Below are 25,313 nucleotides of genomic sequence, written 5' to 3' on the forward strand. Positions count from 1 at the left end.
TGGTGCGTGTTTTCGGAGACTGCGGTATGTTCATGTTGAAATATGTGACACAGGTAAGAAGGTAAAGTTATGTCATGGCATCCAAATGAAGAAAAATATTGCATGTAGTCGATTCCATACATTGCAAACTTGGAAAAGTGGATCACAGACTGGAAAACAATTACGATCATTGAATTGCTTGATGGTAGTAAATTTCACTTCTGAAAATAATGTATGTAGAACGTCATAATTGACCTTTGGGTACACAAAAGTCAAGTACAGCCGATTGAATTAATAAAACCAAATATATTGCTTCAGCATTAAAGAAACTAATACCACATGCCAGTGATACTAAAATACAGCTTTTAGTCAGCAAGGCAAAGAACACAGGGAAAGATCCGAGAGGCAGACGTTTGACCAAAGACATTATATCTGTGCGAGTCCAACTGTTCACCAGGAGCCCCCAGAGGTGGATTGATGCATTCAAGTGGGACCAGGAAAATGGCTTGTCTCTGCACAGAAGGTTGACCACAGAGCACCTGTTCCCATAATCTCATTCAAAGATGAGAACTCATCTTGCTGAAGACGCATTGAATGCTGATATGCTGCAATTGCTACTGGAGTACCAATCATCATTAGGTAGCAAATTAAAGGTACTATCTTTAATGGTACTATTCTGCTGCTTAACAGACATCAAAGTTGATAAACATTACCCGAGATCATCGGCCATTCCGGGAGAAAGATGATGAAAGACGGTGTCTGCTTTCTTGGTTTCTGGAATGGCAGGCGTCCATATTAGAGAAGGAAGGTTTGTTTGTATATGAGGATTTAGATAATCCAAGTTTGTAAATACGGTTTTGTTTGTTTGTTTGTTTGATTAATTTAACGTCCTATTAACAGATATGGTCATGTAAGGACGGCCTCCCATGTATGCGGTGTGTTGCGTATATGTTGTGAGAGGTGCATGCCGCCGAAGACACCAAGAAACACACCCCACCCGGTCACATTATACTGACAACGGGCGAACCGGTCGTCCCACTCCCTGTATGCTGAGCGCTAAGCAGGAGCATAAACTACCACTTTTATAGACTTAGGTGTGTCTCGGCCAGGGGACAGAACCCAGAGCCTTCTTCACAAGGGCGAACGCTCAACTCAAGGCCAAAAGTGAGGCGATGCCAAGGTAGGCATTAAGAAAGATAAAGTCAGTTAGGAAGAAGAGAAAAGATAAGATCCTAAATTTAGTCGCCTTTTACGATCATGCAATAGGGGAAGCAGGTACAATTCTAACGCCAATACCTGCAGGGCAATTGATAACGTATCATGCCTATGGAAAGTACTACAACATATGTCTAACAACCATGTTTTGCAAGTATGCTACAAATTCGAACTTTCGAAGCATATTTGCAAAACAAAATATTGCTACAAGATTGAGACATAATCCGATTAAAATACAGATTCTTATTTTCACTACGTTTGATAGAGGATCTGAGCAAATCGGGACCTGTGGAAATGACCAATCAAATTGATGCTTTCAAAATTTTGACAGTGAATAGCTGTCAGATTTATGTTCGTGTACGTAGTCATCTGGCCCAAAGAGCACAACAAAGCTAATTGTATTCTGGGGCGAAATGACGTTTTCAATCGATGTAGCAAGGTGTAGAAACAAACTGATTAAAATATCACTACGTTTGATAAGAGAAACTGCATTTGATCTGAATTTAATTCGCAGTCTCCCAAAATACGCACTTCGCACTACATACACGCTGCACACCGCATTCATGGGAGGCCGTCCTTATATGACCCTGACTGTTAATAAGACGTTAATTAATCAAACAGAGATACCAATTAGACAAAAAAAAAAATACATTTTGTTGTTTTTACCATACACAATGGTTCAAGGACACAAATAAGTTTAAGATCACAAGTTCAATAGGGCACCAGGTCGAAGGTAATTGTCATCCTGAAATATATGTCAATGGGATCAGCGGACCTACATATTGTAATTTAGTGCCCTACAATGCTTCTTATTTTTTCAAAAAACGGACGCTATCACTTAAAGTCTTAAACTTATTAAAGCACTGGAACGATCGTAAGGAGAGAAACATGACTACGCGAAATTAATCAATTGTGTCATCATCGAACAAATTTGTCTACTTGTCCATACATCGATAAAATTCGGGTGTGGAAGTATAGTTTATAAATTATTGCGTAGCAAGTATTTTTGAAATGATATTCATATTGTTATATGATATCACACAGTCGTTATTTAAACAGGAAAATAATCTGGCAATTTTAAGTTAAAACGAGAGAATTAAATTTTATGCGGTTTAGCTTTCCGCGATCTGGTTTCTAAAGTATGTATCAGCATGTATACAGGATTTAATCTCTCGGTTTTTGGTCAAATGTTCCAGTGCTTAAGTATTTTCGCGGCAGTTTCGGAACACTCACGAACTTTAATCACAGGTGAAATAAAGTTTTTAAAGTGAACAGTAGGCAAGGATGGCTAAAGTCGGTAAAAATGGTGTGAATGTATCCAGTATAATTTCTTATGAAATGGAAAAATAGAATCTCTCATCAAGATCTGTCTGCGTACGAAGAAATTAATTTAAAGTATGGAAATTCTAAAACGTCCTCCCGGCTCACTTTGTCCGTGGTTACATTTCCACGCAGCCTCGCTTTCAATGCTTTCAACTTTTCTTTATTTCAATGGTCAGAACTGGGAAACTAAGCAGAACTTGACCGTCTTATTAATATGTGAGAACTTTTGGAAGGCCAATGAACGCATTTAGACTGGTTTTCTTTGCCCGACTATTCACTTTAACAGTAAGCAGAACAAATACGTCCCGAACCACTTTAAAACTTTCTTTTGTTTAATATACTGTATGCTACAAACTAGAAAAACAGTGAAAGGACTATATATATTGTTTGGGCCCTTTTTAATTGTAAAGAGTTATCTAATTTTGCAGTTTCAGTTGCCATGATAACCACTCGAAATATGCATTGAGAATGAAACTGATCGGATACAGTGGTTAAGCCGCTCACCTTTCACCTAGCCATCTTTTATTTATTGGAAGTGCATAAGTTTGTTCAAGGATGCACTTTATAGTTTCATAGAAAAAAAACTTGAGAAAAGGACGAAATTTTCAACCTTTCCACATTTTATAGTTTATGCGTGTTTTTGAAGGATACAATGGCAAGTACACTACAAATGTAGAAAACTAAATATTTAAAATACAGCAAAGTAAGCACTAAATAATACTTTTGAAAATAACATGGATTTTGGGGCCAAAATGGGTCCAAACTATAGATAGTCCTTTTAAAAGAAAACATGAAACATTTAATATATTTCATGTTTTGGCATTATTATGCATCTGCAAGATGTCTACTAGATATTGGCGGTCATTTCAAAATCATCTCACAAAACCGTTAACAGAAACAAATGTTGAAAACCTTTCCGAACTCGACAAACTAATGCTTTGTGAGTGACCGAATTTTGACGAATCCGTTCCCATCGTATTGAATTCAAGGACTCATTGAAGACAAGACACCCTCTCTGATATTACACATTCCTGGTGTTCAAACTACAACATTTATAGATTATGTTGTGCTTTGTGTATTACTTTCAATAGGGAAATAGAGCAATCATTTAGTTGGATACACATTAAAGTCAATGTGACCAACCTATAATTGTTTTTTCTTCTTAAGTTTTTGTTTAGGTCCGAGGAACATTCGTATATGGATTATTACTCTCAAAGACCTCTAAACAACTAGAACTATATGGCAGACATTTTGCCGAATGCCGAATGGACATCAGCAAAATGAACGGTATAGCCAGAAATGCAGTTCCAGTCATTTCTGCTACTCTAGAGGAGGACGATTGTCGGTTTTGCTTGTCGCCTTACGACTACATGTAGGAAACGCTCCCTAGCTTACTGTTCAATTAACAATTATGCTTTTTAAACACTATGGCGCCATTACGCGAATATGCGTAGACAACAACCTCATTCACTGTTCTTCAAGTAAGAGGCGGTATTGTTACGTGGTAATAACAGGAAGTAAAAGCAAGCAGCAAAATTTCAAAATTAGTTTAATGATATATACAAGGATATAAAAAGATAATATACAATATCTAAGTTATTGATGGTGGTGCAAAAAATACGGGAAAATGCTTCTGTAATCCTTAATCCTTCCGTGTTCCGAATTAATAATGTTAAAAAATCCACAGAAAATATAAATGTTCATACAAAGTTTCAAAAGTCTCCGACGTTATTTTCATATTCACACAATATGTTTTAATATTCAAGTTACTAAAGCTATATAATTCTAATACGGCTTTGTACAAATCTGTAACAATGTTTAAAGATGCTCCACCGCCGACAGAGCATAAATGATATTCATCATTTGAACAATAATTGGTGTTTAATCGTGTATATATATGTATAATTAACACAAAAAATAATATAAAATAATTTGCTTCGCCTTTGGTGCATGCACAATCAGTACTTCATTCCATATAGGATATAATGGCACGAAATTTTTACGGAATGTAATAAATTATTTTTGATATTTTTAACTTGAAGTAAAATTAGAAGCTCAAATGTTTCAATGGTGGTAATGGTCTAAAGTAAGTAACTTTTGTAACTAATGAAAAATACTAAATCGTCTGCTCCTGTTTTTGATAGTGAAAAAATACCATTTGTCAGCGGCGGAGCAATTTTAATGTTCAAATCATGGGTATCGTTTATGCTCTTTCAACTATCTCTGTTTAGCCCTCGTGTATCATTGTACCCGTAAATTGATTATATAATCGTAAGAATTACCTACCATAACAGCTAAAGTACATATATATTGTGGCATATGGTTCAGTCATATTTTAAGATTATGTACATGTGGATTGCATATAGGTTTTTTATCCGTGTTCTGGTCTGACAAACCTTACATGTCCTTAAACCATCCTGGACGTTAAATTAATAAAATCAAACATAATATTAACACACATGTTCTTCAAAACAAAAGTTTACAATAATTGTGAGTATGTATTGTGACTATTTACCATCAACATTTTTGACCATCCTATTTGAAGTGGTATCACTACAAGTAGTTGTTACGGTTTTGTAATAATTTAGCGTTCTGCCGAACAGCATGGATATATTTTTTGTAGATCCGGCCTTCGGCTGGCACTTGCGGAAGGGTAAATTGCGCTCCATTGTGCTGTATAGTTTAATATTTGTCCTGCATTACTGTTCGTATCCTATTATGTAATCGTGTTCGTTTTGTATGTCTTGATAAAGGGGCAGATCGCCTCGAAAAAATGACAATTTTGTTTTGTCCACACGGTTAGAATTTCTTCCTTGTCCCAGGTTTTGTAATAATAGTATTTTACTTATATTAAATCAGCATTTCCTGCTCGCCAAAGCTCCTCGAAAATTGTAACATCTCCAAAACATATGACATAAACGCTCAATTAACATTTAATTTCATGATATGATAGATATTTATTTTTACCATGCAGACTCAGAGTACAGTTGCCTTTAGTATAATCAATGATAAATACAGGATGTATTGTGCATAAAATGGTGCATCTTTAACAAGTTTGATAAAAAATTCTTGAAAATTGACAGAAAGGAAAGAAAGCATGCATATTTGTAAAAGTGATATAAGTGAACGATTAACTTTTGATCTATTGTGAGGATTTTAAGATATTTTTATCCCCCGCCCAACGAAGTTGGCGGGGGATATACAAATGGGTTCCGTCCGTCCGTCTGTCCGTCCGTACGAATGGTTTCCGGAGCATAACTCTAAAACCAGTAGAGATATTTCCACGAAACTTCATACACACATTGGTCTTATGGTCTAGTAGTGCCTTTTGCTATTTTTAGGTTTTTATTTTTTTGCATTTTTCCGTAACCATGGAAACATTGCTGAAAATATATTTTTGTACCAGGTTCGTTTCCGGAGCATAACTCTAAAACCAGAAGAGATATTTCCACGAAACTTCATAGACACATTGGTCTTATGGTCTAGTAGTGCCTTTTGCTATTTTAAGGTTTTCACTTTTTGTACTTTTTTCTGTAACCATGGAAACATTGCTGAAAATGGCAGATTTTTGTGTAAAAATCGTTTCCGGAGCACAACTCTAAAACCAGCAGAGATATTTCCATGAAACTTCATAGACACATTGTTCTTATGGTCTAGTAGTGCCTTTTGCTATTTTTAGGTTTTCATTTTTTGCACTTTTTCCGTAACCATGGAAACATTGCTGAAAATATCATATTTTTGTACCAGGTTCGTTTCCGCAGCATAACTGGAAAACCGGTTGAGATATATGCACAAAACTCCATAGGCACATTAGTCTTATGGTGTAGTAGTACTTTTTGCTATTTTAAGGTTTTCACTTTTTGTACTTTTTTCTGTTACCATTGAAACATTGCTGAAAATGGCAGATTTTTGTGTAAGAATCGTTTCCGGACACAACTCTCAAATCAGAAGAGATATTTTCATGAAACTTCATAGACACATTGTTCTTATGGTCTAGTAGTGCCTTTTGCTATTTTTAGGTTTTCACTTTTTGTGGGTTTTTTTCTGTACCAATAGAAACATTGCAGAAAATATCATATTTTTGTAGCAGGTTCATTTCCGGAGCATAACTCTAAAACCACCAGAGATATTTCCACGAAACTTCATAGATACTTTCTTTTTATGGTCTAGTAGTACCTTTTGCTATTTTTAGATTATCATTTTTTGCACTTTTTCCGTTACAATGGAAATATTGCTGAAAATATCATGGTAAATGGTAAATATTACTTTGCAAAACTCCACGTATCTTTGTGTATATAGTCTAATATAAATGTCAAGGCTGTATACCTGATTCAACAATTGCAGCCCCGCTCTACTTGAATTATACTCCATCTTTCTTTAGCTCAACTTCCTTTTTCCTGTTATATTTCATACACATAAGTCTCCACAATCAAACTTACTTCAGCTTTGATATCTCCATTGGCGGGGGATTTGAATGACTATGTCTTTGTTAATCATTGTTTTTGCCTTATTACCAAAATATTCCCTTAAAATTAATAATGAAGAAAAGGTAAACTTTTGAGAAAAAAACATCGATATACATCACATGTAGTGATACATACATGATAAAACATTTTCTGTTAAATTTTAGCTTACGGGACATATTTACCTAAGATGAATATGTACAGGAATGGTTAAAAAGGACATAATAGAAAAAAATACAGGTCAATATCTTTGAAACTCTGACAGAAAGTGCATAAAAACACGGTTACTTGATAAAACAAATATAAAAATCATTCAACTCCGAAAACAATTTGGGTAAAGTGAGAATACCAACTAAATTGTGCATATTTACACTATAGAGAGTAAATAGTTATTGAGAGCAAGTTAAAGGCAACATAAATCTACGAAATGTGTCTAGATATGACTTCTAAACGACTAGGATTCTCTGGCGCCGACAGACAAATAGCCTCGTGATATCACAGAAAATCAACAAAACGAACGGTATAGCTAGGAACACAGCTCCGGTCATTCCGATCACGGCAGAGGAAGGACGATTGTCTGTTGCGCATGTCTTCTTACGAATGACAGCTGGAATTGAAAAGGAATAAAAACTGACTTGTATTATATACGAGTAACATAAATATCCTCGCGATATGCCAGGGGTTCTAATCATCATGGTCATATCCACCCCTGGATTATCTCATAGAAAACCTGGAGGCAGATAAGGATAAATTACAGGCATGCAGAGAATTCCTTTAAAGATTACAGAGAGAGTGACTCCCGACTTCAAGACATGAAATAAACCACAGTGTACCGCTATTCGATTCTTTTGTACGTGCAATGACCTAACTCAACTGAAATTACATGCGTCCTATATACAAGTTGCCTTCAGTATTACTATAGCATAATCCAGGGGTGGATATAACGTCAGTGATAGTAATCCCTTTAACATCGAAAATGCAAAAATATTAATTCTGCGGCATAAATGTAAATACGGTAAATGATATTTCGATACAAAGCGCTTCTTAATAGGCATCCACAAATTTTTTAGCATAAACTATGGAACACAATATAAAGACATTCCTGAACGAGAAGAACAATTAAAAGACAAGAATTTGAAGTAAAAGACTGAAACAAATGACTTTTAATAAAATTATCGGAATACGTACATGACAACGTGGCTTTGTTCAGTGAGAGTTCAGATTTAAGCTTATCGATGGCAGATTGAAGTTGGGCAGTGGTCAGATTGGTGATCGGCCTCTTTGTGACGCACGAGCAGCAACGTTCAGTGTGAGTGGTTGTATTGTTATTATTATTGAAAGGAGTGGATGCTGTGGTTGAAGTGCTAGAATGAGTGGATGCAGTGGTTGTAGTGCTAGAATGAGTGGATGCTGTGGTTGAAGTGCTAGAATGAGTGGATGCTGTGGTTGAAGTGCTAGAATGAGTGGATGCTGTGGTTGAAGTGCTAGAATGAGTGGATGCTGTGGTTGAAGTGCTAGAATGAGTGGATGCTGTGGTTGAAGTGCTAGAATGAGTGGATGCTGTGGTTGAAGTGCTAGAATGAGTGGATGCAGTGGTTGTAGTGCTAAAAGGAGTGAATGCAGTGGATGAAGTGGTAGAAGGAGTGGTAGGAGAGGCAATATAAGTATCGTTTGTACTGTTATTAGTTGATGAAGAAGTTAAACTTGTGGTAATACATGCATTGGTTGGAGTTGTTGCCATGGCAGTTTCGTTTGTGATCGTAGAACTGTTTTCCTTTATACCTGTAAACAATATATAAAACAATTTTACATAAATAATCGCAACATATTGTTGGATAAATTGATATTTGTTTCAATGTTAATTATTGGTAGTAGATAGATAAACGTTGTATTGCATTTCGAACTCGTGACACAGAGGAGGAAGGTTTGTGCCATGCCATCTTATCCTCTCGACAACTGCGGACCCCTCTAATAATTGTTTCTTAATCGTATATCGTGATTTAGTGTTTTTTGATCAAGAGCTTACAATTTTTTTTTCAAACATTTATTACTATATTAGATAGATTGCATTTATAGTCGAATCGTTACAGATATTTTCTCTGGTGTATATGTCAGATGACTAGGCATCAACTTTTATCGACTGAAAGGATAGTTTTCTAACAGTAGGAGGATACCTGTCAAATAACGCAATATGGACCTTCTATCAATCAATAACGGTATCATTATATTTTTATGTTTCTTTTCCTTGTGTCGTCTTTTATTGGATCACGCCCGCTTGCACAAAACTTCTCAAATATGACTTTCATGAAAAATCTCAACTCAATTGTAGATCGATCTCAGCTGAGATGGTAATACTATAAAGTTGAAAATGAAAGTAGATATTTTATAATAGAGCGGGGACTCTCATCGTGATCAAAACTTATTTGGATCTTTCCCTTACACCTGTATATCTGTCTGTGAAATTTAATTTGAATTTAGATGCACATGTACAGAAAGAAGATATGCATATATCTAGATAGGTTTTGCTTGAACACAATATGTCTGGGGAGGCTTAAACCTGAACTCGAACTCATGATCCGCGGCACCCAACCGCCTATATAAACATATAGGCCTACCGAAATCACGTCTTGATAAAAGAATGTTTCAATGACGAATTGATGGTCGGCCCAATATATGATAGTCGTTTATATTTAAAATATATCCAGTACCTGGATCGCATTGAATATATACTTTATAAATATATGTATACATGTACACGGATACGAATTGTACACAAATATATTAACTTATCATCAACAGATTATTTCTTTATTAGTTTAACGTCTAGTGCAAATCTAGTGGTTAACAATAATTTGAGTAATTTTAGTTACATATATAAGTTAAAGATGCTCCACCACTGACAAATGGTATTTTTTCACTATCAAAAACAGGATCAGACGATTTAGTATTTTTCTTCACTTACAAAAGTTACTTACTTTACACCATTACCATCATTGAAAAGTTTAAGCTTCTTATTTTACTTCAAGTTAAAAATATGAAAAATAATTAATTGCATCCCGAAAAAAATTTGTGGCACTATATCCTATATGGAACGAAGCACTGATTGCGAAGGCACCAAAGACGAAATAAATTATTCTATATTATTTTTTGTATTAATTAGGCATACATATACACGATTAAACACCAATTATTGTCCAAATGATGAATATCATTTATGCTCTTTCGGCGGTGGAGCATCTTTAAAGTCAGCGACACTTTTATAAGGTTATAATAAAATTGAATAATATATAGTCAAAAAATTAAATAATCATGATGATATAGTTTCAAACATAACATAACATGACAATTCTACATACTATTCATTTTCATTTATCCATCTTTATTAAAAAAGGTAGAGTATTGTCATATTTGTATCTTATTACTAACACATGTATACTGTATCCCATATCTGATATAGTATCAATCCTTTCACCAGACTGGGTTCAATTCATCGACTTCATTTAACCATGCCATCTTTTTTTTTTTATAAAATCAACATTTACAATCTGAAGTTTAGTTGTTACTTGCCTTTTTTTCTTATCTTGATATATTAGATGCTGTCTGGATCATTGATACCAATGCATGAGTTGGAGTTTGAACATGAATGACCTTAGTTTTCGATAGGCCGTAAAATTCAAACAAGCAAACAAACAAAAAACAACCAAAGCTTAGTGCCACCTGGCGCATGCCTGTAATTTAAATCTACACCATTTTTTTCAAAGAAGAAGCTGATTTGCTATAAACCTTAGTAATAAAAAGATAGCACATTAATATTTAAATATGACCTTACAGATTCGATCATGGTCTGATTTGATATCAATGGGAAAAATAGCAATAAAAAAGGAAAATAAAACAAATGATTAGAATAAAAAAAACCAATACATATATGTTGAAAGAAAATCAACATGGTTTTATGAATACTATAATATTTTTTAGATGTGTTCAGTATTAAGTTTTATTGATATACCAATAAAGCAATACTGTACAATATAATAGACTACTGCTTCCTCTTGTCAGTTCATGTCCAATTCTGCCATATCGTGTAAATACCCCTCCAGTATTGTCTGTTTCGGTTACCTCCCTTGATCGGTGCATTTGTGTTATTAGCGTGTACGATGTATGTATCGAACAGTGAGTGTGTCCACTTTTATAATTTTTAGGTCATCTGACCCGAAGGATCAGGATGACCTATAGTCGTCATGTTTCGTCCGTCGTCGTGCGCCGTCCGCCGTGCGTTTACTTTTCACATTTTGAACTTCGTCTCAAGTTCTACCAGTGCGATTTGGTTGAAACTTGCATGAAATGATCCCGACATGGTCCTGACAAGGTGTGGTTATTTTTCAGGTCGATCCGAAATCCAAGATGGCCGCCACAGCCGCCATCTTTAAAACACGTTTTGAACTTCTTCTCAAGTTCTACCGGTGCGATTTGGTTGAAACTTGCATGAAATGATCCTGACATGGTCCCGACAAAGTGTTGTTATTTTTCGGGTCGATCCGAAATCCAAGATGGCTGCAACAGTGCGATTTGGCTGAAACTTGCATGAAATGATCCTGACATGGTCCCAACAAAGTGTTGTGATTTTTCGGGTCGATCCGAAATCCAAGATTGCTACCATGGCACTATATCTAATTAATTTCCTACATGTTAAGGCCCTTGGTCCTGACAAAGTGACACTATATAAAATTAATTTTGCTATTGCCAATTAGTCAGATGACCGTTAAGGCCCTTTGGGCCTCTTGTTACCATAGTTTCTGAACAAAGATCTAATACATATCGATTATAACAATTACACAATATTGTTTTTTTCTTTACGGTTGCGTTAGCATATTGACCAAGAACTGAAGAATGCTTGAAAGGTGATAGTAACTTTTTTTGGGACATGTCGCGGTCATAACCGTAAAAAGAATACCCAAAACAATGTCAAGGCCACATTAAAGTTGCGATTAGTTGCTTTTTAATCTATAGGCATAATATTCGTTCTCTACTTTGTTTCTTTTAATGTTTTACTTTAGATTAATGCATTGTTCTTTTTCATATACTGGTATGGCACTCTCAAGGCTCCGATTGAAAATTTGTTTTAAATGAATTGTAAACTTATAAGTTATAATTTTGTTTTTGATCAATCATGGAGTTTGTGTTGAATCACTGTTTCATGACTTAACTTGACGAGAAGACAGGCGATAATGTCTCAGATTTGAGACTGCACTTCAAATATTTGAGTAAAAATTTCAAAGTTAAATCTCAGTTTGAGAAGTTTTGTGCAAGTGGGGCTAGGTGTTAGGTATTCCGAATTTGAATATTACAGAGTTATCTGCACTTGCGGGTAGGTATTGATTGTGATGTCATGTGTTTGGGAGCGTAACGTCATACGTTTCGGAGAAAACGACGTGAATTGCGCTCACGAAATAATGACGTAACAATCGATGCCTACCCGCAAGGGAACTAACTCTGCAATTTGCAAAGACGGAATGCATTCCTTTTGATATTAGGTATGGCATTATTTGATCTTTTTGTTTTAGACTGTCTTGGGTTAAATTAGCAAAGTTTGGTTTTTCTCGAGTTTTCGTCACACGAACGTCAGCCATCTACAAAATGTATTTAAAGACAAAACAAAAATATCTTAATAGAAATAATACAAGACGATTTCGTGATGTTTTACATTTGAAGCTGATGATCACATCACTTACCTGTATCTGCTCTTTTTTGTGAAAGGATGTCATTTTTAATCCAATCACAATCGAAACTGAAAGTTTCACATGTCACTACATGATGTAGAATTATCTGAAAGGAAAACAGGGTAACATGTATCGTTATCAAGTTATACAGATGTCCGTCTGACATAATAATACAGTAATCGTGCTATTTTCTCAAATCCAAGTTATCATTCTAAAAATCTGCAGAATAATAAATTCATCTTGTGTATCTTTCACATGTTTAGATTACTTATTTTAATCCCACGGGGAAATTCGTAGGGGTTTAATGCAAATGAAATAAGCAAACCTTTACACACGACGGCTCATTCCACTTTTACATTATCATTATTCAAGGGATATATTAAGACTAATAAACCAACAATCATATGAAAAACCCTATTACAGTTTCCATGTGTTTAATAAAGATATAGATTTGAAAGGTCCGTGATAGAAAGATCACAGAGTAGAATAAAGATATGTGCAATGAGCTTGTTAATGATAAACTTAGTCCACACTGAGGGCTATTGATAGCTTATAAAAGCAATATATAAAGTCATTTTTGCTCGATTGCTGAGAATATGACTGAATTTTGTTTAGCAAATTTGAATCATATTTTCAAGGAAGAAAAGCGAGATCATGTTCAAGCCTAGCCTGGTTTCGTTTTAGGCCAGTGGTACCAATACGCCTAGTATAAAGCATTAACCTGTATCCGACTGTCCTTTACATCTGATCGATATGGAAATCCGACATTGTCTGAATAGTAATGGAACTGAGGAAACAGAAGAAAGCAAAGCTGTCTATGAAATAGCATGTAGAGTTTAAACGTCAGAATCGTGACCTTGATATACGTCAGTCTAGCTTAAATTTGGTTGAAACAAGTTTCTTGCTGTAAAATGCAAGATAAAGTATTTAATTTAAAACATACATTAACCTTTATAACTGTATGACTATATTTATCGTGAGAAACACTTTCTATTATGGAACTTTATTAGTACCTTTTCACAACCCCAACCATTAATCTTTTCTTCACTCCAAATCGAGTAACGAATAGGTTCTTCTAGGTGTAAAATCATCGGTATAAGTTTGACTTCGCTTATATTAAAACCATCAGTAATTTGTACTGCTGCCTCTACTCATGTAGTGTCTTTGATGATAATACCAATTTTATTCCAGGAGTCAGCTTTCGGCCGATCCATTGTCACAGCCTCTAATATCCATTCATCTTCTGAAACAAAACAAGTGATCATCGACATATGATAATTATTCCATGTGTCGTATATTTGATCTTGAAGTGAGTTCAGGTTGGTAATTAAATAAATAATTTGTTTAATACAGAATGTTAAGTAATATTGCATTTTCAAAAAGCCCGCAATCATAAATTTCGTTTTCTTTATAAAAAACAGCTTAAAACTAAAACATATAATCTTAGCAATGATTTTATTAAAAGACACATTTTTAGCAAAATGTGGTCAAAACGCTTATCTTTGACAATTAAACACTGGTATCGAATCAATTTATTCTTATTTTGTAATGCAAAATTGAATAGTATGACAACGTTTTATGGTGTTGGTTATTACGTTCTGTAATGCTGGTAATACTTGCACAGAAATACTTTGATCTGTTGAGAAATGGGGCATTAGGAAACCAAATCATCATGTCTTACAAAGTATGGAACAGTTCTCATTACCTGTAAAATGTCCTCTTTATAAAAATGCGACGTCATTATGACGTAAATGCTTTTGAGTAAATTCTAAATATTTCTTTATAATTCATACAACAAAATATTTGATTGCATGCCTACATAGAGCGTAACTATTTTTTTGTTTCTCGGGTATGTCAAAAGCTATAATATTTTAAACTTGTAATATGAATTATGGAACACCCTGTATGTACCCAGAGAAAAACTACCAACCTACGGTCAGAACCTATAATTATAATTAGCACAATAATTGTTTTAATATGGTCATGGAAATAGTTCTAATATCCACCCAACACAAAGTGAGTACGTTTTTACTAGTGTAAAGGTAATGCAATAATTGCCGATTACAATTGGTTGGTGTAATGGTAAATAAAGTCTAAAGATATTTAGTAAAACCTTTACACATGCAACAAGTAACAACTTAAATATAATGAAATGTGACTGAGCATTCATTATAACGAAAGGCTTGGCGTCAGTGAACAATCATTCGAGGAAGTCGTGACGAATGACGCTGTATTTTTATAAAAAGTAATATTACCTTTTGCAAAAATGGTTCTGTTGTTCTGATCTGTTCCCAAACAACAGTTGCACTCGAATGTGAAATAATATAGGTAATTTTCCATGATCAACTGCAAATCAAAATTGTGCATTATTGTTATTCAAACAGATAGTTAAGATTTTGTCCTAAATTTCTACTTTATCCAATAATACTGAATAAATGATAATATTATTAGGTCACCTGACCATAGGTCACGGTGACCTATTGCCATAGCCTTTTGTCCGTCGTGCGTTAACTTTTTGTTGTGAACAAGATAACTTGAGTAAATGTTAACCGAGATTGATGAAACTTTGTATGTAGCTTAATATTAACAAGATCTCGGATGAGTTCGAGTTTCAGGGTTGCTGGGTCAAGTGCAAGGTCACTGCTACTATTTTTAGAAAATCCCTATCAGCACTCTAGCGGCTTCATTCCTTGAGTGATTTTGATCACACTTCACACATAGACAAAAGATCATGATATCTCGGACAAGTTTGAGTGTGAAGATTGCCAGACTAAGATCAAGGTCACTGTTACTATTTTTAGATAATTTCTTTGTCAGCACTCTAGCGGCTTCATTCCTTGAGTGATTTTGATCGAACTGCACACAAATACAAAGGACTAAAAAAGGTTTGAGTTTCAAGGTTGCAGGGTCAAGGTCACCGTTACTATTTTTAGAAAATCCTATCAGTGCTCTAGCGGCTTCATTCCTTGAGTGATTTTGATCAAACTTCACACAAATTTAAAGGACCAAAATATTTTCGACAAGATACAGTTTCAGGATTGCCCGGTCAAGGTCACTGTTACTAGTTTAGGTCACCTGACCATACGTCATAGTGACCTACTGCAATAGCCTATTGTCCATCATGCGTTAACTTTACTTTGTGAACATGATGACATGAGTAAATGTTAACCGAGTTTGATGAAACTTTGTATCTAGCCTTATATCAACAAGATTTTGTACGAGTTCAAAAATTGGAGTTATTCGACAGTAACGTACAAGTTAATTAGGCTTAACAAGTAATTACGCTTCTCAGTCATTCCTAAATAACACATCATTAGGTTGCTTTTCGCATTATTAGGTCACGGTCACCTTTTGCCATAGCCTTTTGTCCGTCGTCGTCCGTCGTGCGTCGTCTGTTAACTTTTTGTTGTGAACACGATAACTTGAGTAAATGTAAACCGAGAATGATGAAACTTTGTATGTAGCTTAATATTAACAAGATCGCGGACGAGTTCGAGTTTCAGGGTTGCTGGGTCAAGTTCAAGGTCACTGCTATTATTTTTAGAAAATCCCTATCAGCACTCTAGCGGCTTTATTCCTTGAGTGATTTTGATCACACTTCACACATAGACAAAGGGTCATAATATCCCGGACAAGGTTGAGTGTGAAGATTGCCAGACTAAGGTCAAGGTCACTGTTATTATTTTCAGATAATTTCTTTGTCAGCACTCTAGCGGCTTCATTCCTTGAGTGATTTTGATCGAACTGCACACAAATACAAAGGACTAAAAAAATGATTCTCTCTTGTCGGGCGGTCGACAAATACATGGCGGACCCTAATGGCACAGATTCAAGAAAAAATGTTTAAAGGTTCATGAACACTAGTTCAAAGTGACCAATCCCCCAATCATAATCGAAATTTCAAGGTCACACATGCCATAGGGCACTAGCTATTCTCAGGAACAATAAATCCATATCCACATTGATTTTTCCTGATTGCTTTGCTAGTATATCATGATCAACGGTAATCCCGATGATATCAGAAATTAGTTACTCATTGTATGTATTGTATATACTATTCATGATTGATACGTTATCTAAGCAATTAAGATTTTTGAATATGAATGAGTGCCTATTTGCTTATGATGAAATCACTACACCTTATTTGCATATATCGACAAATAACGTAATCTTATTTATGGCCTTCTTGAATATCATTTCATTGTGGTAGAAACAAGTCACATTACTCGGGGTTATTGGATATGATATTATTTCCCACTCTTTAGCTATTTTTCCAAAAGTTACAAAAGACTCTCGCTAAAGCCCGTCTATTGTAACTTTAAAATCAATTCCATATAAGGTGTAGTAATATCATCATCAGCAAATATGCACTCATTAATATTAAAAAAATAGGCTATTTCTATTTCGATTACTTATAATCGTAATCGTAATCGTGAATATTGGCAGCCAATATATACCTGTCGGTGTCGGACTGAAAGGAATGGTCGCTCAGGTCATCATCCATATCCAGGTCAGACATGTCTGAAACAGGATCGTCTCTCTCGTTCCCTTCATCGCTACTCGAATCGCCAAAATCCGAAGTATCTGATAGTGCTGCCATTTTCAAAGAGTATATCACGTGGGTACAATGACCCGCGAAAAGAACGGATATCGATTCAGATGTCTAATGTCCAGTGCATATTGACATGCAGAAAATACCGTGAGCAATACAAAGCGAAAGTGAAATAAATGGAAATTCCCCGAATGCTATAAATAGAACATACTGTTCAGGGCTACATAAAAATAAAATATTTACATGGATTTATCTGTAGGTTTTTACCTCCTGTATATTATGCATATTGACATGCAGAAAATACCGTGAGCAATACAAAGCGAAAGTGAAATAAATGGAAATTCCCCGAATGCTATAAATAGAACATACTGTTCAGGGCTACATAAAAATAAAATATTTACATGGATTTATCTGTTGGTTTTTACCTCCTGTATATTAGCAATTAAAATTAAATAAATTTTCGATGCAACTCTCGTGACAGGTGCTCGATCCGGAAACGTTTTTGTCGTAACGTCACGATCGCGATCTCAACACTCCGCACTTCTGATCATGCAGCAGCGCAACGTAAAATTCAGTGTTGAGTTAGGTGATTTCGTTGAATGATGCGGGCTTTTCTAAGATAAGTTTTTACTCAACAAATACATATTCTTTTTAACATACACTTCATCTCATGTTTCAGCATTTTTCATTTATTTTATATTCACAAAAATCTCCGGAAATACCCTACTTTTCGAAGACGTATGATTTTGAAACCTCTCTAACCAAAGAATTGTCTTCGAAAAATAATTTAATTTAAATTTTGCAAAATCTAAACAGACAGAATTTAAATATTGGTTATAAAGGATATATGTGCAAAATCTGGAGTATATAACGTGGTTATTTTTCCGATGCTACTCGTTTCAAAATAATACGTGCACATCGCCAACGACGCTGAAAGTAAACACGACGTCAACAATCCAAATTGTCGAAAAAAAATTGCCTCGTAATTTCAACTTGAAAATAACTACGGAAAACTTAGTCCAATAATTTTTTTCTTAGAATGAAAGTTGTAGGATATTTTCTCTAGTTTAAGTAGGTGTAATTTATATCTCAATAGCTGTTCAAACAACGGAGATATCTGACTTTTTCCTACACTGTCATGAAAATGCGTAGAAATGCGTAGTTTGGAGTTAAGGGGTTAAGAAAGTGCAAAAGTCAAATTTTGTGCTCTAGTTCAACTAAAATTAAAGATAGATGTAACAGTGTATATTGATCTATAAATATCTTTTAAATTTTGTTTTCTGATGAAGTGTAATGCTCAAAGACATAAATAATGAAAATGAATTGTTCAAACACTCGTCAGGTACATTTTATAAGCAATTTTAAGTCTCCAGTGTTTCCATAGGCGTATATAAGAGCACACTGTGAGAAGCAACGGCAAACGTTTTCATAAAAGCCAAGAAAGCTATAGACATATTTAGTTATTTCAGGGAGTATGTCCTCAGATTTCCAATGCACTTGTTGGTTTGGAAAACAATGGGAAGTCAATTAATACTTCTTGAAATACCCGTTAGCTGTATTTTCCACCTGCACAGTCAACCAGGATTTTTCTGTTAATCTCCAAAGCATAAGTCACGTTTTTGTCTTAAAAATAATCCTTCAAATTGTATACTTTCACATATATTTCATTTTTACATACATTGCATTGAATAATCATGAATATAAGAAAAAATATACTGCTACTATTAACAGATTTCCGTTTTCGCACTAGCAGAATCAAGAATAAGATTCCAGGTTTAAGATATTAACCTATTGTGTTATACCTTCATCTGCATGTGCAGTAGCTGCAATATTGTAGCTTAAAAGACTTTTTGACAGATAATGGTGTCGTCTTTAGAGCTACAATTGGTGCCTATTACTGCTAATGGAGCAAAATCATGATTATGCAAACTATTACTAAAACGATTTTATTCATTTTATTGTACTATTTTATATCGCTTACCTTCTAGGCAATAATACTGAACCGTATAAAGTATGAAATTCACAACGAGACATTATTTTTTCACATATAAATATGAATGTCTTTTTGAAGGGAAATAATAATGCAAGTCTACAAATTGTTAACTTGACGTCTTGTGGTACGGTAGACATTTAGAATGGTCTGTATGTTTGTTTTGGACAATAATAACATCGATATGCATTTATACACATTAAATAATTGGAAACCTACAACAGGAAATTGGGGATGGTACAAAAATCAATACACATGTTTAAATTGTATCCTGTCTGTACACGAACTTTTAGACAATTTAGTCTAAAAGGACATTAAAATTTGTACATATTTCGGAAACAAACCAGTTCTAATAGAAATTAGATTAGTTGGTTAGATTAGTTGATATGGCAGAAAAAGCCCATGGTATTGAAATGTTTGTGAAATGTTCAAACTCGCTTACTTTCCGCCATTACACATAGTGGTCGGAAGTCTTGTATGCCGAACTCTGGCCTTTGTCAGTGGAGTAAAGAATTTTTTGTCTAGAACTACTTACAATGTGAAGCTCTTACAGTAGTGTGTTTACCTTCTTAGGTGCATGTTCTTGTCTAAAAATAATTTCATTAACTCCTCAGTGCTTATGCATTTGTTTAACGTGCGTGACTTTAGCTCGGGTATGAAGACAGCGTACATAGTGTACCTGTTTAATCGTATTGCCCAACGACTTGGTAATTCAAAGGTATCAATAAAAAACTTAACAATGTCGTGAAATTTATCATTATGTCTTGTTACATGTTTCATCAAGAATGTAGAACAATATATTTATGTCATATTTTATTCCGTGGTTATGTAACAGAATTAGCTTCACTGAATTGTTCCTTTTATTCTTCCAGTTTTCGAATCAATAGTGTTCACAAAGCAACAGATGGATATGAATGCCCATAGAAAGTTTCATGGCAATTTATATTGTGTCCACATATTATGTTGTAATAATCGATAAGTCAAAAATCCATCCCATTCAATTATCATACGACTCTGTGCATTTATGTTACATTGTTTAAACTAATTCTGATAAGCACTTTCACATATGGAGTATAGATAACTCATTCCTAACTTCTAGAAAGGTGCCGAAAATACTTATTTGTAGAAATATAAAGATAAGTAAATAAACCACCTCACAAAACATTCTGGAAAGAAAATGAAGCGATTGTCTCTATTTATTGGCGTTTAATACAAACAATCTACTGGTAATGGTAATTTCGGTTGCATTATTAACGAACGGCGGTGTTCTTTGTGTTGGTATCTGACATGAGTAAAACACTATATCGTAGTTACATAACTGTTATCAGAATTTAATACATTATGTCTGTACTTGTTCGGACACAGGTATTGACTTTATATGGAATATTAACATTGTGACAATCATTGGGGAAAAACAAATCGGCTATTATTACTTAATTTTTTGCAGACATGTTAATGTCTTATGCCAAAATTCGTTAATTAACTTCACTGACTCTATACTGGTTTTATACCGGTGCTTACAAATCATAATTGTCAATTTTTTTGCATTTGCGCTAAAATTTAACTGCACTAAAATTAATCTATATATGAAAGAAATGTTAAACGCTAGTCTTAGTGGTTACTCTGTATACTGGTTAATCTATTGCGATACACCCATATTATCTGAGGCTGTATCATATGGCTACCTATGTAATACAACTTCGTTACTGTTTTCTGGGGAAAATAATTAATATTTCTTTTCAGAAACTTGGCTGAGTTTATTGTAAAAGATGCAAACAATTCGATATGCGTTGAAAATATCACGCAATTTTCATGTATGGAATTGCATATTTTCGAATATATTTCAAAATCTCGGGGTGCCATAGTTCTAAAATTACAATAAAACGTCGAGGTACTATAGAAAAAATACTAATGTTTGTGGCCCTTTGGTAGAATATCTCTATCTTTCATATCGACATATAAAATAGTTTTATAATCCACTTATATACGTTGCCTAGGAGGTAAGGAAAAACTTCTCAAACTTTTTACTGTGTTTCACTGGCAGCAGTGGTCACCAATTGTAGATCTATAAACGTCACCATAACCTGCTCACAAGTCTTTTGACCAACAATATCGCAGATATATCTAGGGGCAACAACACTTGTTTATATCACGAAGTACTCACAATCAGGTTCACTTTTGACTGGGCTTAGAAAAATGTAATAACTAATACTGTATTATGTACTTTCACAATTTCTCAAAAATTCTTGCCCCTAGTACGTTGCACTGTCAATGAGTACAAGATTCTGTCGCCAGTTATATAAATTATGTATAAGAAGAACACTATATTTACATAACGAACTTCTTAGTATTCCTTTTGTCTTGTGTTTATGATACATGCTTGTTATCCGTTAAATTATTATGAATACCTATGCTTCATAAAAAATGTTCTTTGTACTTACAATATAAACACGTTTTCCTACCATAGTATAGTAAACTTATGTAATCATCGACCGACATAATAGCCATCAAATACGACGTCAGTCGGCGGGTCATGTATGCGATAACCAATAATCAACCTAGCCATAGAACATGTTCAGGATGCATAACAGACGTTAATCATGCATTAAGAACAAATTAAATGAGAAATGTTTCACTAGATTTGCGGACAATGATCTTTACCGTGACCTGGCAATCATGAAATTAATACAACCGATTGATGGTTCTTATCTTATGTTTCGATGACAGGTACGGTTATATAAAATTGATGAAAGTAATAGAGTACACACGGTACCTGTAGTTGATTTACAAAAAATAATGTTTTCTTGTTCCGCGTTTTGATGACAAGCATGCAGGTATGTTCATTGTCATTCTCATCAAACAACTATACATCCTTGTATAAACCACACGTTTTCAGTGACTTTTCACAATAACGTAAAAACGGTCATTTAGTGAGATATTTAAATCATTGAACATCTGCCAATAAATGTTATATAGGAGAATTCCCTTTTATAAATAGAACAGCAATGGTCAATTTAAGTCGAATCTACACGAATGGACACACACTATATAATCACTGATGCCAAACAATAAAACAGGGTTTTATTCTGTCCGTCCAAGTGTGCGATATTTATTTAAGCATTAAACTGTCCTCCTGTGGAATCCATGTTCTAAATAGATGCAAGAGCTTTGCAGACAATCTTCATAATTCGCGTTAGCTATGACAGTTACGTTTATACACAAAACACACAGGAATTTATAAATGGCATACTTAGACCAACCGTCATGTGTAAGATCAGAGAATGTGTCTTGCCTGTAGAGATATTTACAAATTCAATATATAAGTAGAGAAAATCGTAAATCCAGAAAAAACGTATACGTAGTTGTCCTAGTTGATGGTAGACATTTCCTGACGTGGTTCTTACAGTGGTTATTTAGTTTAAATGTTAATATTTCCAAATCGAAACACCACTTATATGATTTAAACGAATTATACCCAGATATAATGAAACAATACCTCCCAGAGGTTAAACACTGCGTTCGATAGCTGCCGATGAACCCTATCTGTGAACGCCGAAAGTGCAATACAATTACGACAAGTATCAATAGTACACTTACATAACCAAAGACAAGTACTTCGCGGCGTCGGGAATCTAAACGTTTTCTCATTGAATGGTTCGTTTACAAGGTGGGCGGGGCCAAATATGACTTAAAGGGCACGTGGGTTTACAATTTGGTGTTTGTGCCGAAGATGGACGGGCCTTCATACATTTATAAGCATACATGTGTCAGCGAGGACAGATGATAAGGCAACATAAACAATTATAATATTCTAATTAAGATTTATCAAGTTATTGTTGGTGTTATTTTCTTTATTAATGAGTACCCGGCTTAGTTATCAACAATATGAATTCGGGATGGTCAGGAAACTCATGATCTATACATAAAATCTACCTTGCATGCAGTTCAAGATTGGAGATACACACACATGAAATGTACGACCCTTAGTACTGTGCGTACATGTAGAAATCTTACATCTTACATCTTACATCTCTGATATTTTGATATATTGTGCCTATCATTCTGCAAGGTTATCATTTTGCCACATGCATAGGCCAAGGACGCATAAAGTCTTGGCATAGACCTATAACATCTGATTTAAATTGCAGGCGAATGTTTGTGACACAAGTAAAATTAAGACGTGGGATTTGTATAAATTTTGATATCTCTCAAATTCGACCTGAATACAAAGGACCTCTTTCACGAACAATGGAAATTTGCCCACTAACCAATTTTAAAATGTTACATGTAGCAATGAAAATTCGAAAGAAAATTAAAAAAAACTCGAAATCAAACTTCAGTTGATTGATCACAAAATGTTCTGAACAATCTAAATATTAAACTGCTAAGAAATACTTATATAGTAAAATTAATACATTTTTAAACGAAAAAAATCATATATCAATTTGTCTATGTTTTTTTAAACAAAAACTTGTAATGGTGTGATTTGATGCCATTGCCAACCCTTTGAAAGCACAATATTTTGAAAAACAACAACATTATACATATATGCACTAATATACGGGATGTGTGAAAATTGGTAAAAACTTGATTCTCTTACATAATAGTCTACTCCAACCCATTTTTTTCTAGATTTTGTTATCATTTTACTTTATATGCCTTTCAGCTGTAAATAAAAATAATATTTCTGAGAATGCAGTTGCAATCATCATCTAGCTTGAAAAGTGAATGATAATGCCCTAAAAATTCCGAAATAAAATTCCGAAATACTTTGTTATTGTGATTCAATATTTTGATTATTCTACAATATATAGGTTATAAAATCATATATTACTTTAAATTTAATGTAACTAATGAGTATTAAATAAGATTAAGAAATTAGTTTCTTTGTTTTCTCAATTTTATGATTGAAAAGGGCCGTGGTACAACCACGGTGTAATACTGCTAAAAATAGACCTTGCCTCATTAAGACCTTTAAACGATTTACCGGTCCACAAATTTTTTTGAAATTTTCATAATATTTACTTCAGGTAATGAGCCAACTTTTTAGAAAATATTTTTGGTGCACTCAAACTGGAAGTTGGTGAATCACCATTGTTAATAATTGACATGGCCGAAAATAATACCCAAAATTTCGATATTTTCTGTCTTTAAAATTTAGTCAAAATTTCATTTGTCCCATTTTGCCTACATATTTGTGATCATAATATATAATAATTTTTACTCTTCAGAAAATAATACAGTTTTATGACATAAAACATTATTTTGATAACTTTTTGGATCAAAAAGGGAACCCTGTCATACACCTCTACTGGGCAACATTAATTTGGCCATAGCACAGGCCCCTGGGACCTTTTGATTTTTTAAAAATGTATTTCAAGGGTTTGCATTTATATTGCTACATATTACATTTAATTTCAATAAAATTGGTTCGTGGGCAAATTTCCATTGTTCGTAAAAGAGGTCCTTTACGATTACAAATTAAAAACCGTAAGGATATCTGTAATAAACTGGTACAAATTACAATGTATGTGTTAAATACAATACAGATATATGTAAGCTTATAATTAGGTACCGTGAAACCCGTCATGAACTAATGAACTACGAGTTTTAAAAGTGAAAGGCAGATACGTATACGAAAAACCGTAATGATTTCTCTTATAAATCGATACAATATTTGCTAAATGAATTTTAGTGATAGCGAATGTATAATTGAAGTAATAAAACACATTTTATGGTAAAGAACTTAATTTCAACGATAATTTAATTTACATAAATTACAACACAATTTTTAAATCCAGTTGAATTTGATATCGTTAGGTTTTGAAAATATTTAACTTTATGAAATAATGTTTAAAGTTGGATAAGCAGCGAATGTTTACTTGATAAAAATGGAAACTTTTTATAAAATGCCCGTATATTACCATCTCCAAATAGTATATAAATAATAAACCAAGAAGTATAATGATTAGAACACAATCAGGTAAAATCCATATGAATATACTCGTCATTAAATTTTGACATATTTTTTAGATTTATAACTTTTAGATATTGCCGAGAATTTTGTTTTGTGA

The 25,313-nt window shown here is 34.0% G+C and overlaps 1 protein-coding gene across 2 annotated transcripts; it reads right to left on the reverse strand.

The window, feature by feature from the left end:
* Positions 1–4,127: 4,127 nt before the first annotated feature.
* On the reverse strand, positions 4,128–17,523 carry LOC138310991 (uncharacterized). Of its 2 annotated transcripts, XM_069252405.1 has the most exons (6): positions 17,155–17,523; positions 14,953–15,043; positions 13,711–13,940; positions 12,710–12,803; positions 8,169–8,762; positions 4,128–7,587 (listed from the first exon to the last, which is right to left on the reverse strand). In XM_069252405.1, exons 3-6 carry the CDS (start codon positions 13,786–13,788, stop codon positions 7,427–7,429), a joined length of 927 nt encoding a protein of 308 aa, XP_069108506.1. In that variant the 5' UTR covers positions 13,789–13,940; positions 14,953–15,043; positions 17,155–17,523; the 3' UTR covers positions 4,128–7,426. The 2 variants fall into 2 exon arrangements, with proteins under 2 accessions (XP_069108506.1, XP_069108508.1); XM_069252407.1 differs by lacking the exon at positions 14,953–15,043.
* Positions 17,524–25,313: the final 7,790 nt, after the last annotated feature.

Source organism: Argopecten irradians, chromosome 16 (genome assembly GCF_041381155.1).
Source record: "Argopecten irradians isolate NY chromosome 16, Ai_NY, whole genome shotgun sequence".
Taxonomy (NCBI): domain Eukaryota; kingdom Metazoa; phylum Mollusca; class Bivalvia; order Pectinida; family Pectinidae; genus Argopecten; species Argopecten irradians.